This window comes from Pongo pygmaeus, chromosome 1 (assembly GCF_028885625.2).
Source record: "Pongo pygmaeus isolate AG05252 chromosome 1, NHGRI_mPonPyg2-v2.0_pri, whole genome shotgun sequence".
Taxonomy (NCBI): domain Eukaryota; kingdom Metazoa; phylum Chordata; class Mammalia; order Primates; family Hominidae; genus Pongo; species Pongo pygmaeus.
The window spans coordinates 159,189,361-159,209,358 of record NC_072373.2 but is presented as its reverse complement, the minus strand read 5'-3'; the positions used below and the strand labels follow the sequence as shown (position 1 = coordinate 159,209,358).

The window sequence follows — 19,998 nt, the reverse complement described above, 5'->3', positions numbered from 1 at the left end:
TATCATTCAATATTGTTTACATGAAAGGATTCCAAATAGAAACTTAAGAAAACTTAGCTGTTAAGTGGACAGCTGAGTGCTTTATATACGGTGACAGTTTAAGAGTAATTCAGGAAGCACACTATGATATGGTATTTTACCACATGGAATGAGGGATGTAATGTTCTGGCAAGAAGTGTGCAACTAATTTAGGAGCTCTCTATTTAAAAAGAAAAAAAAGGTTAAATTAAAAATTCTGAGGTTGCAGTGATAGTGGCTTTGGAATTTAAAATACCAAGCACTCATATATAAAAGGTAGGTGAATATAAAGAGTGTAAAAAATTAACAAATCAAAGGAAACAGAAAACTGTAATTAGTTTAAAAATGAACATTAGATCACAGTTTAAAAATCTCTAGTTTATTTCTAACAAACACCACTTGATGCTTGACTCACAGGCTTTATTTACATTTGTCTACAGTATCATTTCCTTATGAAATGAACTAGTACAGCTTAGTTAAACCAAATGAAATCATAATCATCAGAATTGTCTGTAAACTACTATTAGCTAAATTATAACCTTGCATTTGCTTTAGTACAGCCAAAGTTTTAAATACAGAAAGCACAAGAATAAACCAATGGTAACATGTAGAATCTAGATCATCTGGGCAATTTAGAAGGTAGACTTTCAAAAAGTCTGAGGCACAATTACAAGTGAGTAAAAGTTCTTGTGCAACCTACATAAACGCAGCAAAGAAAATTAAGACAAAAACATGGGAAAGCTCACTGTAAAAATATTATCAAAATATTTCTACATAAGATATTTTGCTTTCATTTTTAGATCAGCTGAAGAGAAAAACATTCACTTTAAAGTAAAAACATATATTTTTGTTTGGTTTGTCTACGAAATATCTTAAAATGTCGTAATTTTTATTTAAATTGCAGCAGACAATGTTATGGAAAAAAAACAAGAAATCAATATCCCATAACAAAAAGCCCCCAAACACAATTGTTGATTTCCTTTGATATACTTACCTTGCATTGTCACTGGAAATACTGTTAAGAGAAACCTTTTTATTTTTTAAACCAGAAAACAAACTGAAGCTCATGTGACCAGATTTTAATTTTGAGAAATAAACTCCGAAAGCATTTTAAGCCATAACTTATTTCAAATGAATAGGAAAAATAATGATTTTTGCTTACATCATGCAGAGATAAGCATTCATTTGTTACTCAGAAGAAAATTGTATGCAGTGTGTTTATAGTTAACATCTTGAGGCAAATGTTCACTTAAATTCACAATGTCTCCATTGGCCTTTCACCAAAAGAGAAATATACTTTAAAAGCTTGCTTCAATTTGCTCATTAAGTATGATTTAGCCTTTTCTACCATATTATATTTGTTAACTAGATTTGGAAGAATATCACACAAAGCTTCTTAAAACACTGGTAAACATTTTGAGATGTCTTTATCAAGCAACCATATCAGCAGAGAAGAGATAAACTCTTAAGACATTCTTTTTTGCCACAAATTATCTGTCAGAAAGGAAAATATATCCCACTTCTCTCCTTGTAGACGTCACAAGATTCTTTTGCATTAAATGTGGAGCAAAAAAGTAAAGCTGGATAAAAGAGACACAATGATTCTAAGGCACCCTTAGCATAGGGAATTTCAAAATAGACATTTATAGTTAGCTGCTTACAACATAGTTTAACTTTTTTTGGTGAGAATCACTCTGACATCTGTTAACAGCATAAACAGGCTGACTTTCTTTCCCATAAGTATGTTGTTTCCAACTAGTTTCCAGTCTTGCCTCCATGCCCAAAGTTCAGGCAAGCCTAGGTAATCCTGTCTTAGCCAATGCACAGGATGTATTTGGAAATGACAAAAATGGGTTTAAATTAGGAAGCAAAGTACTTTGTTATAGCTGAAATGGTTTTAAATGAAGCAAATGGTTGTAAATAATGAATGACAGAGCATCTATTTTGGGACATTATGGCTTAAAATGCTATTTAATTTTAACTTCACAAATAAACACAGCTGTATTGTTTTGAAAAGCAATGAAAGGCATGCACCTCTACTAGCAGATTTAGCACTTCTGACCAAGTAAGACACCAACTTCTTTAAAAATATGCTTCATGCACTGTACTGGATTTTTTTAAGATGTAAATTTTAATACATTATTTCTTTTTTGAACTTGAACGGGAACCAGAATGGGATGATCCAGAAGATGACCTGTGGCGTCTGTAAGACATAATGGAGAGAGCAGGCATTCTAGTAAGCTAGAGCTAAATTTCAGCATTCATTCTTAAGACTGTGAAAGTATACAAAATTCAGTACCATGATGCTAGCAAAAAAATTAAAAACTGAGATAGGAACTTACACACATAAAATTATCTGATGCTTAGAACTTTGGATATGAGCCCAGTTATCATATAAATACAATAAAAAATTCTCTACAACTTCAAAAGAATCTCATTTCAAAATATAGCCACCTCTCAATTATTTAAGATACTGAAGAAAAGCCTTGCAAAAATGTGTAAAATTACAGAAAATGTACAACAAAAGCATATAAACTTGGTAATGGAAGTGTGACTAAACCAATCCCTGTGACACAGTGTAGAAAGTGTAAGAAGTCTATTATGTAAAAAAGATACAGCAAGGCTTCTGTGTATGAGAAAATATATTCATAAATAAGTTTTGGAAATCTAGGTCACACAAGATGATTGTACAATTTGCTATAGGGTTATATTCATGCAGCTAGTATGAATAAGTCAATATCAACCTGGGTAAAGTAGTGGTGTTCCGTAGGGGTTGGCCCTGGGCTCAGGGTTGTTTAGTGTTTTCACCAATCACCTGGCTTATGGAATAGAGAACATGTTCATTAAGTTTAGATGACAACAAACTAGGGGGATTATATGTGGCTAAGATAAAAATTTGCAGAAGTGGTAAGAAAGCAACAGAATGAATTCCACTCAAAAACAGAGTAATTTTTTTTACAAAGAAACAAATGCAGAGAAACAAGACTGTGTGAAATCTTAACATCTAAACTCCAAAATGTGAAGAAGCAAAACTAATCATTTGTACAAGTAGGAATCATGAGATAATCCTACCACTGAACCCAGCAATTAACAGACTTTACATAATCTTTATTTTCACAAGCTAATAAAATATGAAAAATTTGCAAAGACTACAAATAAAGCCATTAAAATGACTATATAATTGAGAACAAAGAGAAAATTAATGAAACTGAGTAATTAGCCTGTTGCAGAAAAGGCTGACAGATGACAGTTGTACTCTTCCAATATTAAAAGTGTCAGTACAGATAAAGTAACCTAATATAGGCCTTTCTCAAAAAAGATTTGGACTGCAAAATGAAAAATGTATTAGCTACAAGGAATAATTTCCTTATAGACAAAGGGGATGAAGCAATTTGCTGTGGAAATGCATTTACACATATTTAAATGAGGACAGATTCCCAATGATCTGAAAGTTAATTTTTTATTAGATGCCCTAGAATTCTTGACTATTAGTATTTAAAGAAGCCTAAGTATAAAAGTCAACTCATAAATTACTTCGACATATAGCTTCTGAATTGCAATCTCAAAAGACAGAAATAACCGAGAGTTGGCTATAAAAATTATAAATGGAAATAAAAATTTAAACAATAAAATGATCAAAGAATGGTTTGATCTACAATTCTAAACAACCTGATCAAAGTACAAAGGATAAACAAAGTAATGTTTTTTTGAAGTTCAAAGTTGAAAAGTAGAAAGTTGGAACACAAGAGATAATAAAAATCTAACCCTTGACTAGGAAAGTTTACTTTATCTATTAAACACACTTAAGAACACCCATTCTTATTTCTACAGAAACCCAAACCTTTCGGGTGACCGTGATCTTGTTCGTCTTTTTTTGCGATCACCAGATGAAGAAGATCTAGAACGACTTCTCTTTCTGTTCCTCTCAGGAGAAGATGATGAACTTGAATAAGATCTTTTTCGTGGGGAAGAAGAGCCCCTGTGGGACCTGGAGCTGGATCTTCATTGATTGAGAAACAAATCAAACATTTCATTAAAAGAAGAAATAAGGAAGATTATTTAGTTATCAGATAGCTCCAAAAATAAACAGGATTTATAACAACTATGAAAATTTTATAAGGAAGAATACTTACTGCTTAACAGAAGACTTCTGGATCAACCATGAAAACATTCTACTTAAACATTATTTTAATTTTGTCTCTTTAAAATTCTATCGTGTAATTAAAACCCTGCTTACTGTATCAAAATAGAATTCAAAACTTTTTTAAGGCTTTCCAAAGTATACACAAATATTATAGTATTATAAAATCAGCAGGTAACTGCATTAACAGGACTTTATGTTTAGAAACTACATCCTTCCATTTGAGGATAAAATATGTATCTTATATACCACTTCCTGAGGAAAATAAACATAATTCCACATGGAATTATTCAACTCATTAAACTGTTATGGAAAAACCAGGTATATGGCACAGCAACAAAAGACTAGTAACTGTACTAAACTGCTAAATATTCAAGAATAAAAAGTAACTTTAAGATGATTTATATTTACAATACTTATTTTTATGAAAACCCACTACTTATGAAATATGAAGTGTTGACATTCACATGCTTCAGGTAGAAGTAAATGTGCAAATGTTTAAATACAAATTTTTTTTCTTCACTTGTATATTTTGGTTGAAGGAATTTAGCTCAAACTTCCCAAAAAATTCACCTTTGGGCTTAAAATAAAACCAGAAAGCCCAAAAGGAGAATTCTTTGGAAAGTTACAAGCAATGAAAAAATGTTTGGGAAGAATATGAAGGCTGTTCTGTAAACCTTCATTATAATGGTTCCCAAAGGGAATACCAGAACTTAAGGATTTTTACCTATAAAGCCCTTAAATATTGTTACTAAATAATGGTAACAATAAAAAATAATTTGCTCTCTACTTCTATTCTTTTTTTTTTTTCTGAGACAGAGTCTTGCTCTGTTCCCCAGGCTGTGGTGCAGTAGCATAAGCACGGCTCACTGCACCCTTAATCTCCAGGGCTCCAGTGATCCTTCCACCTCAGCCTACAGGAACACACCACCATGCCTGGCTGGTTGTTTTAATTTTTATTTTTAGTAGACGAGGTCTCACTATGTTGCCCAGGCTGGTCTTGAACTCCTGGGCTCAAGCAGCCCTCCCACCTTGGCCTCCCAAGGTACTGGGATTACAGGCGTGAGCCACTGAGCCTGGCCTTGTTATCTCTTTCTTATTGGCTTATAATGCAAATGTGCACATCATTCTTTTCTCCTTAACATGATAACACTGTGGCAGCCCTTTAATGCTAAATTTGATTCAAAGCAGCAAATACTTTTACCAAAAGAGCCACGGTTAGACTTCAATATGAATTTCCACAAATATGGAATTTCATTTTCTTATTTATTTTTAGATGCCTTTAGTAGGTCATCATAAATTAACTTAAAAACAAAGAAAGCATATTTTGACTAAATAAAGAAAAATTTACTGAAAGAGCATCTTTCAAATTATGTTTCCCTCTATAGATGTGACTACATGCAACCTGAAAGTTTACAACACTTTTACTACTTAAGACCACATCCTATCTCAACTAACCAACTATACTTCCTGATTTAGTTTTGAGTGTTTTGTGCTCTATAAATAATACTGTGTGTAAAATTAGAAAGGAAAATGTGTATACAGTGCTCTGGTAACTTTATCTGATATAAATGGCAAATTTGTTTCTGAAAATATTGAAACAACTGCCGTACAAAACAGGACCTGTTTTGAGGCAGGGTTATTTTTCTTCCTTTTAATAATGAAGAAAATTTTTCTTTTTATTTACATATGTAGTTTTATTTGATTTTTTTTTTTTTTTTTTTTTGAGACACTCCTCTGTCACCCAGGCTGGATTACAGTGCTGTGATCAAGGTTCACTACAACCTTGAACTCCTGGCCTCAAGTGATCCTCCCACCTCAGCTTCCCAAAGTGCTGGGATTATAGGCATGAATCACTGTGCCTGGCCATACATAATCTTAATATACTAGAGATGTGTCGATAAGACTTGGCTTCATCTTCCTACTTCATAACATCTTAGTGCCAAAATAATAAACGCTGCATATTGCAAAATAGCCACCTGATTTCAATCATGGGAATGTCTTGGCACACTGCTGGCAATGGAAACATTTCATGGTGAGAAAATTAAGCTGAGGCAAATGCATTAGTTTTCTAATGCTAAAATAAAATCGGCAAGTAGAAGCAAAATAAGGGGAAAAAAAGCAGCAACACCTTCTGCAGCCTTTAAATATTTTTCTCTCTGCTTTACAGAGAGATGCTACCTCATTCACCTTGATTTCGACCCACGAGATCTCGAACGTTCTCTGGAACTGGAACGAGATCTTGACTGCGAACTGGAAGAACTTCTTGAACGGGACCTGGAACAACATGGAACGATTTTTTTTTTCCAGGACCACTTAATTGAGCTTTGTGATATGAACACTGAAAGAAAGATATGTATTAGAGTTCATTTTCATATAAAAAGATAACTATACAAGATATATACTTTCAAAACATAGTATTTTAAATTAGATAAGATTTAGTAACAAAAGGTAATTAAAAAAATATCACTTTCCAAGTGATTAAATTACCCTAAAGCCACTCAACTATAAAATAAAACATTATCACTTTATTACAAAAACAATGAATACTTTCTGTTTACAAGTAACTAGAAGCTATCCAGAATACATCCAAGAAAACAGAATGTTGCAGTTTACACTTAATTTCTCTAAAATGTCTCCATCATTTTCCTTTATAAATCCCCTTCTATTTTTGTTTCGAGTTAGTACAAAGTTTTGAATGTTGGCATGTGTGTATTTCATCCCTATATTTTTCTGTTTACTCAGTGCTTAGAGAATTAAAAGGAAAATGTATAATTCTGTCATTTAGGTAATTATATTATTGGAAAATATGACACAAGGGGAGACATCGTTCATACAAATTTTAAAACTCACAAAATCCATTAATCTAATTTACAACTATAATTTGTCCCTTATAATAATAACCTGTAGAAAAAGATCACTATATTTTTACCAAAAAATTACTAGTTATAGCCCCACTCTGTTAAGCTTTTAGGCTTTGTAGTGCTCAATTAACATATATCTAATTGTTATACACTAATAGCTAGTATTTTATTCCTAAATATGATTAAAATTCATTGCCCATGCCATCACTTAACTGTGATTAAGGTTTTTCAAGAGGACACTGTTAAATTTAAATCACTGCTTTCACTCACCTAAAATTTTATTTTTATTGTTAACTATAAAATCAGAGATTACATATTTAACATCAACAAACAAAGAATATTCAAGTACACCAAATGAGTTTTAGTTTACTCCTGGACTTCTCAAAATTGAGCATGAAGTCAACAGAACTAATATGGCTGAATTTGCTCCGTTATTCAGAATACTGATATCAAAGCAAACTATTAAAAACATTATGTAATAAGCAATGATTTAATTAATGCCTAGAAAATTTCTGTGCTAGCCTTTAACATCTTGAATGAAAATACAGATCTTCCCTTTAATTTCTATATGTAAGCTATCTCTTTAGATTAATTAAATGTTAAGTGTATATAAAAATTTAATTCAGTTTTTAAGTCTATTTTAGTTAAAAGCATGAGGCTAAAATAGGTTAAGGAAGTTTCATGCTAGGACTTTACTCTTCTAAAAATACTGGACAACAACTGTATGGTACTAAACTGAAAAATTATTTTAAAAGTTGATTTGAATTAAACTTTTAAAATAAAAAGGAAAGTTTATTTCGTCAAGAAAAACAAAATTTATAAATAAAAAAGTTAGATACTGACATTTTGACTGGTGTTACCCTTGACCTGTACCCGTTTACCTGGACCTAGACCTTGAACTTGAGGGGGAGGATGAGCGTGATGAAGATCGTGAATGTGAAGATCGAGACTTTGAGCGACTTCGTCTATTAGATTTCTTTTTATTACTATCTTCTTCTTCACTGGCATCAAGATTATATTTTGAGAGATCAGCGTCATCTTCATCCTCATCCTAACAAAAATTCAATTATAATTAGATATTTAGATATCAGTGTTACCTACCAGGAAAGATAAAACAGTTAAGTGTACTGAGCACCTCCATATGCATACATCACAGGTATCTCAGCAAATTCATTCTGAATTCTAAAATTTACCTACTAAACTCATCTCAAATAGACACTTGACAACTCTGTCTCAGGTATTGCACAGACATAAACCTGGAGGCCATACACACTTTTTCTGTCACACTTATGCATCACCCAAGAATTTTGAAGTCCATCTCCTTAAAAGTCCTTGAATTCACCATTCTTAGTCTTAGTTAGAAACTCTGTTCCTTATTCTCCATCATATTATAGTAACCTCTTAGCTGGTCTCCTCAAATCTGAAGATCCATTCTGCCTCTCTAGTATCTCATTATACTGACAGTCATCACTCTGAAACACAGGACAGATAAACACATCTCACTTTTTTCTTAAAAATTTTAAAACTGGCTTATTATTTCTTTAGGTGCATTCCAAGACCGCTTATGATCAGGCTCTAAGGTACCCTTAACATGGCATAAAACTTACACTCTGGCCTGACAGAACAAGTATCACCAGACCTGAAATGTGTGCTGTCCCCCTCATTTCATTCTCCCCTCTGCTCTAACTATACTGGCCTATGTATGGTATTTTTGAAGGCTGCTGGCTTATCTCCTATTTAGGGAACCTGTATTTGCTGTTCTCTGTCTAAATGTGCTCTCACCTCGGCTCTTATTGCTGGCTCCTTCCTATCATTCAAGTTTCAGCTCAAACTTCACCTCCTTAGACATTATCCATCAACAAAAATCAAAGTTGCTTTTAAACTGTTATCACATCATGTGTCTTCATAACGTTATTGCTATCAAAATTATCTATTTATATATTTCCTCCTTTAGAACTGAGTAAGAGAAAAGTGGTTCTGTTTTGGTCACCACTGTATCTCCAGAACAGTAGTGTTCCAAGTACAAATAGTACTTGGCAGAGTGGAAATCCAAAACCTTTGTGAGAACAAATGAAAACACAGAATATATTTTCACCAAGTGTCTGAGGTTATCAAAAGCATTCATGTTATGGCATAACTCCAATAAGACAAAAGGGAAATAGGACAAGAAAATTGTTCACCTCATCTAACTTATATTTAGAAAGATCTTCATCCTCATCCTCTTCTTCTCCCTCTGATTCTTTATCTTCCACTTCCTTTAATATAGATGCAGGACCAACTGCTTTCCCTCTGTATTTTTTCTTTTTACGTCCAAACTAGAGAACAACAATTTCAAAATACTTGTCAGCTGATAATGCATTAAACTTAATACATTTTCTAAAAAATTATTTTTAGATATTTATGATTTCCTGAAAATGATCAGTTGCTGAAGACTCAAATTGCACTTAAAAAAAGGCTTGTTTTCCTTTGCATTTAAGAATTTTTTCTATGTTTTTCTAATTTATATTCAACCTGAACACCAACATATAGCTTACCTCATCATATTCACCATCAGATTCTTCTCTTTCTATATATTCAACATTTTCTCTTTCATTAAAACCACCACCATATCCTTAAAAAAGAGGGCAAAAATTGTTACCCTATAACAATTGATTTAAATAATAAACACATCATGCCCACATCTCCAGACAACAAAAAACATCTAATCAACAACAGCTGCCTACCCATCTAATAAATTACTAGTCTTTAGAAAGCATATTAGAAATCACCACAGAAAATACAGAGAACTCAGTTGGAACGTCATATGGCTATAATTCTAGCTCTTTTCAATTCCAAATTGTCCTACATGACTTATTTAATTCATAGAAATATTGGTGGAAAACATCTCAAACTTCTGCTATAACCAAGTTTTATAGGACTTTACAGTTTATCATAATTCTTCTGGGAAGGGTGGGCTCAGTAACAACCAAGCATTAAATTCCACTGTTTACCAGCTGCGAATAGTCTGAAATCTTCTGATACACTGAAATTTTGCTACTTTAAAATGTAGCAGGCCTTATTAGAGCTTGGAAAATTCCCAATTATACAGACAAACACAATAACACAATAAAGGCCATCCTTCGGCCCTGGTGTAATTGGTTTTAACACATAGGTAAAAGTCACACAGGTTCTCTGAAGTAGCCAGTAAATTTTGAAATTAAATGATTCTATTAAAAAGTAGTTGAGATTAGCAAACCACTATTCTCTCATGTCACAACCAATGTATACAATTGGCAGGTCTCTGACATAAGCTTAAAGGAGAGACTGGAATTAAAGAAAATGAGCTAGTTTTAGGAAAAGTGAGTTGACATATTTTGAAAAAGTCTCCCGTTGAAAATTAAAGAGGTATGTGTTGATCAAGAGTAATACAATCTAACTGGTCACATACTCCAGAGCAGTATCAGTACATAAGGCCGGTGATTTCCAGACTTAGGGACTTCATTCATCAGCAAAATATTAAATAGATTTATAATAAAAATGTTTTATAAAAATGAGGACTTGTAACTTAAAATTTGCCTATCGTGAGTATTTAAAAAATATTTTTAAAATTTCACTTTCTGAAAAAAACCCACACTAATATAGCATCTTTTCTTCATTATACTTTGTACTAGTGAAAACTTCAAAATACTTGGAAGTTAATAAAAATATTTTTAAACATACATGGGATCTAAATGGGAAATAATTTACATAGGAAAAAACTGAAAATATGACAAATATGGAAAGCTCAAAAATATAGTAAAATTAGAACGTGAACTATAACTCATGTAGTTAATTTTTCAAAAGTATGTAAATAAAATTATTTTAAGAGGCAGCAAAATAGTCTGTTGACAACAAAGACATTAGTAAGGTATGTTGTATGAACCCATACAATATAAATCTAGCTCATTAACTCTGTATAAATGGAAAATACACTAGCTCCCTATTGTGAAAAAACTGAAGCATACCATTTTCACTGAATACCTGAGATAGTGGAATCAATGGAATGATATGTATGTTTCCTTCATTCTACTAATTTCAAGCACTTCAGATAATGCTGTATAAATTGGTTTTATTTCCACTCTTGCTGCCACCTCTCCTAATTACTTCTCCACAAACAGGAAGAAGAGTGTTTAATCCATTACTCAGGTAACTCATCTTTCACTTCTTAGCTTAAGCATAGCTTTCCTAAAGAGGACTTCATTAATCTTTGGTGCTGTAAGACTATTTTGCTCACCTAGGTATCCCCAGCACCTTGCACAGTGGCCTATAAATGTCTTCAAGGAATGAATACAGAAAACACAATTCTGGAATCATCTAATGAATTTGAATTTCTATGGAAAGCTTTAGAAAGCAACCAAGAATTTCCGTAGATTTTAGTAAGTCTTACAATGAATATATTTTCAAATTTGACTCACAGTATCATGTAAAAAGCTGAGCAAGGGCCAGGAAAAATCAAACACAGGTTTAAAATGAATGTTTGGATCAAGATTGTGACAAGGGAAAAAAAGCGGGAAAGGGGGATAAATATAACATGTACTTCAAAGGAAGAACTAAGGCACTAACAGGAAAACTCTGTGATTCTACACTCTGAACAATTAATTCAACTCCTGAGAACTTATTCTAAGGAAAGAATCCAAAAGAATAAAAATCACAGTGTACTAAGTTTGTTTTTATGCCATTATCTTTAATGGTTTTTTTTTAAAAAGCTGACAAAAATAAAAATAATCCTAAATCCTGAAACAGAGGAAGTAAATTCCTGAACAATTTGATGGAATTACGCAGGATAAGCCAGCAATCTTTCAGAGGTAGTCAATCACATTCTCTTTTATTCATATCCTGTCTCATGCTAGGAAATGCTCCCCGAACCCTGCACTGCTTTATTATAAATAGCCAAAAGAAAGTGGAAAGCAACAAAGTAAGTTATTTCACACCTTCAACTGTTACCAGCAAAGACAAATACTTGTAGCAAGGGAAGTGAGAAAGGTTCAAGACACCAGAATGACTGAAAAATGACAATAAGAAAAGTGAGAAGTTATCAATATAAAATTTGCTTACTTCTGTTAAACTATAGTTCTTGTGATAATGAAACTATAAAGGAGTCAGGAAATAGGTCAAAAGTTTTTTTAAGTTTTTAAACTGTTAAAAAGATTTTAGACTTTATCCTAAAAGCCATCAAAATGGGTTTTTTAAAAAAGGGTTTTAAATATGGAAATAAAAATATGTAGAAACCAGCTAGGTGGCTATTTTTCCACAAAACATAGTAATATCTTCGCCTAGGGTGGTAATGGAAAAGAATTTTGGGGGTATGGGAGATAACAAGAAACAGCTATTTAGGCTAAGAAGGACATCTAGATTTCCAGCTTATGTAATAAATGTATGGTGAGTGGTACTAATCATGAGAAAGAGATCATTGGAAGAGGGTCAGGTCCCAGGGGTAAAAATCACAAATTCAGTTTGAATATAATGAGTTTGACATTTGCATGGCAATGTTGAATAGGCAGCTGGATATATGTGTCAAAGAAATCTGAGCTGGAGACATAAACTTGGGTATCATGGCAAAGTTACTTAAACTTTGGGCTTAGAAGAAAACACCATGAAAATAGAGGAAAGAAAGAGGGCCAGGGATGGCTGTAAAGAATCCCAACATCAGTGGCCAAAAGAAGAGAAACTGCAAAGGAGACAGAATAAACAATCAATCAAACGGGGGGCGGGGGCGGGTGGAGGAGGTGCGGTGCATACCTTACGTGAGGGAAGAAAAAAAATGAGATCCTTGTCAGAAGGTCTTAACTTACCCAATCGGTGGAAAGGCAAAATCACTTCCTAAGAATAAGGTAGGATTTGAGGGTTGAAAATGGCGGTTGGGCCAGGGAGGGCGGGGATCAAGGACATTATAAGGTTCTCACATATGAGAATCTAAGTTTTAAAAAAGGGGTGGGGGGAATAAAAGTAGAATTTCTGTTGAAGTCTGGAAGAGCTAGGTCGAAAAGATTCAACAGTGGCCCTCTGATCCCTAGAAACTAAACAGACAACGAAAACGGCCTAAAGTTAGAGGCAAAGAAAACAGGGAAGCAGTTCACCAAGCCTAAGTCTGACAGAGTGACTAGATATAGAAGGAATCCTTTGATCATGTGACATATAAGCAGTTGAATGACAAAATCAGATTTTAAGTAAACAGATAATGTGGTTGGGCTAATTGGTGATAATGGAAAAACTATATGCTATTAGGTAAACATTTTCATTTCACCAGTAACAACACACAAAGCCAGTGATCAACTATTATTTAGGCCAATGATCATCAAACACCATCCAAAAAACCTGCAGATTTTGGAAACCCACCGCCAAATAACTTTAACAGTTCTGCACTTTGCAATCTGTATTTTAAAAAGTTTTTCAGATCATCTAGCACGCAGCTAGGTTTCAGAATTATTGCCAAAGCTTTAGAAGAACACTTTAAATGGTGTGGCTTTGCCCTTTAAGTCACAGCAGGCTATCAAAAGAATTTAAAAAGGATATCATTATATCATTACTAATAACAAACACACAAACCAGTGAAAGGGAGAGGAGGAGAATATTTCTAAAAGTATTCTTATGTCCCTCCTTGTTAGGATAAAGGTCCCTAACACTGTTATTTTATAAATTGTGAAACAAAAGATTTGTATGTGTGTATGGGGGGAAAAAATCCCATTAAGAAACATTCAGGGCAGAATAAACAGAATCCTCACTTACTGTGGCTCTTACTCGAAGGTGATACAATTATTGTTTCAATATTTAGTGCTTTAAAAAAAATCATTTAGTTACAATGTGGTTTTATCGTACCTGTTCTTTCTTCTAATTTAGCATACTTTGGAGTATTACACATATTACACTCTGATCTTCTGGCCCAATTCACATTGCTGCAACTTTAGAAGTGAAAAATACCAAATTAGTAGGCTATAATATAGATGAATATCAAATTTTTAGATATTTTAGAATTTTAAAATAAAAACTAGGATGAAACCACTGTCAAAGAAATGTTTATTAAGTGGTAATGTAAACAAAGAAAATGTACAATGGTCTGAAGAGTAAATGTGGGTTCCAACAAGGGACTGAACCATTTAAGCAGAGAAGCAAAATTTATATAGTATGAAAAGTGCCTCTGTCATTTTGAGAAGTAAATGACAAATTATAACCACAGGTCGAGTATCACTAATCCACAAATCCAAAATCCAAAAACGTTCCAAAATCTAAAACTTTTTGAGAGAGGACATGACACTCAACAGAAATGCTCACTGGAGCATTTCAGATTTTCAGATTAGGGATGCTGAACCCACAAACATTTCAGGTAAGTGATACTGAACCTGTATAGAAATTCTGATGCCTTATGAAAAAATGTAACTTTAAATTAAAGGCTCCACTAATTTCTCAGTCTCTGAATATACCTTAAAGAGTATGGTTATACCCTATAAATAATGTTAATTTATTTTTTTGAGGTATCAGTTCAAGCACTGAATTCCAAAGCATACCAAATCCAGTGACCAAATCTGTTGCTGGAAACTTTTCCAATACAAATTTATAATCCAGAGGATCAGAAATTTATTTAAGACTCTAGGGTCGGGAATAGTGGCCCATGCCTCGCCTGTAATCCCAGCACTTTGGGAGGCCAAGGCAGGCAGAATGCTTGAGCTCAGGAGTTTGAGGCCATCCTGGGCAACATGGTAAAACCCTGTCTCTACCAAAAATATAAAAGAATGAGCCAGGCATGGTGGCATGGGCCTGTGGTCCCAGCTACTAAGGAGGCTGAGGTGAGAGGATTGCTTGAGCCTGGGAGGTAGAGGTTACAGTGAACTGAGATCGCCCCACTGCACTCCAGCCTGGGTGACTGAGTGGGACCTCGTCTCAAAAACAAAAAACACCAAACAAAAAATACAAACAAACAAAAAGAGAAATTTATTTAATACTTTTTTGATTTAGTCCTCTTTCATACACATAGGATTCATCTGCATAGAGAAAAGATGGAAGTTGGAAAAATCGATAAAGAATTACATCTAAGCCTGAAAATAAAAATCATTAAGAAACCTACCTATAATTAGACATAATTACTTATGGCACACAACTTATGAATCTAACATTATTTTGTAAATAGGCAAAATGAGTTTTGTGGTGTATTTCACACTAACTATACAGTCTTAAAATCGGGATTTTTCAATAAAGGAAGAAATAAGCCTTAGTACTTTTAAGTACCACCACCCCTCAATTGGTTTTGAGCTTACCATAAGCATTTGTTTACTGGTATACATAATCCATCATAGTGACAACTATTACCATTAAAAAATGCAAAGAATAATTTAAAACTTCTTTATACTATACTCAAAGATGAGACTGAATAACAATACCTTGGATTTAAAAGGTTACCCTGGCTTGTCAATGTGACTAAGAAGAGCTGTAATATAAACAAGTAGTGGCCAGATCTATTATTTTCGAAGAAAGAGCAGACAATAATTTAAAAAACATACGTTTTACACTGCCAGTCATTAGCACTAAATAGGCCTCGGCTCTTTTCTGCAAGTGTCTTTCCTATTTCAGTGCCCCCAGCTTTCATCATCTTGGCCTCAGTTGTTTTCTCTGAAAACAGAAAAATCATGCAATATGAACCTGGAGAAATAAATAAATGATACATATACAGTATAAATAGAATCTTCTTTAAATATTTACCCCGACCACATCGATTACAGCTGGTTCTTCTAGCAAAGTTTACATTTCCACATCTGAAAACAGAATAAAAAGCATTTATAAAAATTTAAATTTGTAAAATTTTACATTTTAACTTGTCCTCACTACATATCTGGAATTCATAACTTCTAATCCATCTTAGTCATGTTAATGTCAATGTTACCAAAAAAAAACTCCTCACAATTTACTGGGGGAAAAATACTAGATTGGAGCCACAAATTCAGAATAAGATATCCCAATCTTCCATTTACCAGTTATGCGATCTTGGTTAAGTTACTTAGGATCTCTGCCTCAAGTCTTCACATTAGCACATATCATCAGTTATAACCCCTTTACAAAGCTGAAAGCGAGAGTTAACTCCACTTCAGTAATTACAAGCTACCAGGGAGTTTTAAACCCTAGGGGTGGACCAATGAGGAAAAAAACTTATAAATCAAGGAGGGCTTCATGGATCTTAATGAAATTATCTTTTTACAGGCAGTAGGTAGGATGGTAAGGAACCAAATATGATAGGTTGTACTGACTAAAAATACAGAAAGGTTCAATAATTGTAAGAAAACTGAGTTTTACAGGGCATTTCTCAAACCTGAGACTTCGCTGAAAAAAATGACACAACCACCAAAACCAATAATCTCAACACATATAGTACAGTATGACTTTATGCTTATACTCAACAAACTCAAACCTAAAGAATTACTGGTTCACTCACATGACCTTAGAAGTGCACGTGTATATTGGTAAAAGTATGTTAAATGCTCTGAATGACATGGAATGCTTAAACTTTAAAAAGCTGATTTTTAAGGCATTATACTAGAATACAATACAGATGTGAAGTATGGGATGACACTAAAGTGAAACACTCTAAATAATATTTAGGCTAAGTTTTTCCCCTAAAAATATTCCTTTTAACTCCATTAAGCATGGAAAATATACTCTGAAAATTTATCCTGCATTTAAACATATTGTACAAACAACATTCTATTCATATATTTGTAAATGAGTTGAAATGCACTCTCCCTGATAGTCCTACCCCTGGGTGTGCTGTCATTAAAGACATTGACAAAAGCACATTATTTTACAGGTAACAACAAAGTCAGAAGTTGTTCTAAATCTTTTGAACGTTTTCAATAATGTTTTACCATTCAGAGCAATACTATCCATAACATATAACTTTGGTTCTATTCAATATCATTTGTTAGGCTTGAACTACTCCTTCAGGTCATCTTAATATCAAATTACTATCAATAGCTACCAATTAGAATTTGCTACACGTCACTGTTTACACACCCTATCCATGTTATTTCATGCTTTCATAAAAAAGCAATTCTATTCCTTTTTTAGCAGTTATAAGTAATAGAATTTTAACTAAATCCAGGTTTGTTTCAAAGTTTTTGCTTTTTACAATCAAAACCTATTTGTGGCTAACTTAGGTACAATAAATAAAAGGCTTTTATGTGAACATGAGTTGTACACTAAATTATTTTCCATGTTATTTCCGAATAGATACACCTATTTGTGCACCCTTCAAAAAAAATCTGATTAACAATCTGGAAGAGTACATTGGCTTTGGCAACAATGTCAAAAAGCAGAGCCACTAACACACGTGCTTCTCTGCTGCAGGCATCTTAAGGGCTGAGTAGGCAAAAACACAGGCCTCTTCCCTCCTTTTCGGCTCTAAGGAGGCGAAAAGCCCAATTCTTGTGGAGAAATGATCCACAAAGAAAATGTCAGAATTTCCCCAACCGAAGAGGGTAGAGCTTCGGGAAAAGGGAAAAATAGTATGGAGGAAAAGTTTGAGTAAAAATACAAAACAAGGTGTACTATAAGAGGCAAAAGGACGAGTGCGAGAAAGCAATATTTTCCGTGAACAAGAATAAAGTTCTGCAGGGAAAAGTCACGTGGGGGAGATCCAACACCAAGCTGGCCTGACCGGAGAGATTTCCTATCGCTGAAACCTGGCCGGGGCGGGGGTGGGGTGTAGGGGCAAAAAGGTAGGCCATCTCGCACTCTTAAAAGAGAGGCTACCTTGGAGAGGTAATCTCGAGGAAACGCTGAAGACTTATCTAGAACAAAGGCTCCCGGAAAGACCTCTCTCGTGAGGAGACTGGGAGCCTTCTTCCCGCCCGGGAACTGGCGGTTCGCCGCCTCAAACCGTCTTAAGTCACAGAAAATCATAAAAAAGGAAAATGCCGGACGGACTTGGGAAAGCTTCCACTAACAAACTCCGTCCCAATTCAGGACCCTTCTTGAACTCACTTTTTGTCAGGGCAAATCCAGTCCCCGTCACTGACTCGGAAATTCTTGGTCGACATCTTGAACGCCACCAGCACAGCCACCCGCAGCTATGTCTTCACAGGAGGAAAGCGGGCCGGGGACTTTCAGCAACTCGGGGCTGTCCCCACACTGCCTGACTCGCGCCTACTACTGCGTCAGGGTTTGATAATGAGGGAACTGGCCAGGAATTCAGCTTGTACGTTGTTGTCTAGACTAAGATCCTGTGCTACTGTTTGTTAGATGGAAAAGTTAAAATACAAATATCTTTTCTAGGACTAAACTCACAGGCGCCATAAAGACAACCCAGGCAGGAGGCCTTCGTGGCACTAGAAGCCTCGGAGAGCCCCCTACAGGTGGGAGGACCCAAGAGTAAAGTACTTCCGCTTCCATAGGTGGAGCTGGAAAGGTGGAGGCGGAAGTGACTGATCAATTCAGGGGTGTGGGGTTCGTTTAGAGCAAGAGGCAGCTCGGGTTCTTAAAGTGTTTAGAGAAATTATTTTAATAAGGCACAAAAATTCTGTTATTTCATACACATGCGATGTCGTTTAGAAACTTATTTTTTATATATACATAAATAGGTGTAACAGATAAGTAAGCAACTTATACATGGGAACCAGCTGGTAATTTTAAAACTGAGACATTGCCAACACTATTTAAATTACCAGTGTCTTTTTCTGATACCATCCCATTACTTTCTTCCACAGATAACACTTTCCCATATTTGGGATTTATTCTTTTGCTTTTTAAAAATTTATGTACATTGTTAGTCCAAACTGCACCATTTTTGTAAGCCCCCCCTGCCATTTTGCAGACCTTAGTCAAAGTGAAACATTCCACGGGATTCGGGCGTGAGAAACAGGCTGCCTCTTATATTCTTCTGGGAGAAAGTACCACATTCCATTAGAACAAGGGCCAGAGCCGCCTCATCCTGGGAACACCTTATCAACATTTTCCCAGACAGCAGGCCATGGCCCCCCAGACCACTCCCACCCAGGCCTATAAATCACCCCAGCCTGTAAGAAGCAATGGGCACTGGCATTAAGCTGGTCTCCCACCTCTGTAGGTCTTATGCTGGACGTAAATCCTGTATTTGCTGTTAAGCCACCCTCTCTTTAACCCTTGCCTTCCCTTCGAAACCTAACATACATGTATGTTTAATTTTATGAGCTATATAAGCATAGTTGATTATGTACTCTTTTTTTGTTCATTATGCTTCCAAATTAATCCTAGGTATTTGCATGTAGAAGTGTATAGGTGTAGTTCTTTTATTTTCACTGATGTATACTGATACTATTCCGTTTTGTGACAGTTTATTCCTTCTGTTTCTCAGGCTTGGTATTACAAACAACACCAGTATGAGCATTCTTATGCATAGATTCGGTATATAAATGCAATAATTTTTTTTAGAATACAGCATATACAGTCATGCCTCACTTAATGATAGGGATATGTTCTGAGAAATGCCACCTTCGGCAATTGTGCTGCTGTGTGAACATCATAGAATGTACTTACACAGGCCTAGCAGGTATAGCTTACTACACACCTAGGCTATATGGTATAGCCTATTGCTCCTAGACTACAAACCCGTATAACATCTTATTGTACTAAATACTGTAGGCAGTTGTAACACAGTGGTATTTGTGTATCTAAACATAAAGGTACAGTAAAAATATGGTATTGTAATCTCATGGGACCACGTTTGTATATGTGGTTCATCGTTGACTGAAATGTCTTTATGCAAGTATGATTATGTTTAGGAGAGAAATTGTTCAACTACTCTCTAGTTATGATTGTTGCTTTAAAATCTGTATTATAACATTTTGGTCATCTAGGAGTTAGCAGGTGTTGATTATATTTTCCCTTGCAAGTTGGCCACATTTTTCCAGTTCTTTTATACTGTGTAATTGTGGATTTTATCTAGGATATTTTGAACATTATGTTGCATAGACTGAGTCCTGTTAAAAGCCTTTAGGG

The 19,998-nt window shown here is 34.5% G+C and overlaps 1 protein-coding gene across 2 annotated transcripts; it reads right to left on the bottom strand.

The window, feature by feature from the left end:
- Nucleotides 1–377: 377 nt before the first annotated feature.
- ZRANB2 (zinc finger RANBP2-type containing 2) lies at nucleotides 378–18,411 on the bottom strand. Of its 2 annotated transcripts, XM_063654165.1 has the most exons (11): nucleotides 18,007–18,324; nucleotides 15,733–15,785; nucleotides 15,534–15,642; nucleotides 13,858–13,940; nucleotides 9,558–9,634; nucleotides 9,204–9,338; nucleotides 7,905–8,074; nucleotides 6,350–6,436; nucleotides 3,860–4,018; nucleotides 2,763–2,837; nucleotides 2,161–2,221 (listed from the first exon to the last, which is right to left on the bottom strand). In XM_063654165.1, the coding sequence occupies exons 1-10, from the start codon at nucleotides 18,060–18,062 to the stop codon at nucleotides 2,804–2,806; spliced, it is 963 nt and encodes a 320-aa protein (XP_063510235.1). In that variant the 5' UTR covers nucleotides 18,063–18,324; the 3' UTR covers nucleotides 2,161–2,221; nucleotides 2,763–2,803. The 2 variants fall into 2 exon arrangements, with proteins under 2 accessions (XP_054338747.1, XP_063510235.1); XM_054482772.2 differs by lacking the exon at nucleotides 2,763–2,837 and having other exon boundaries at nucleotides 378–2,221; nucleotides 18,007–18,411.
- Between the last annotated feature and the right edge of the window lie 1,587 nt (nucleotides 18,412–19,998).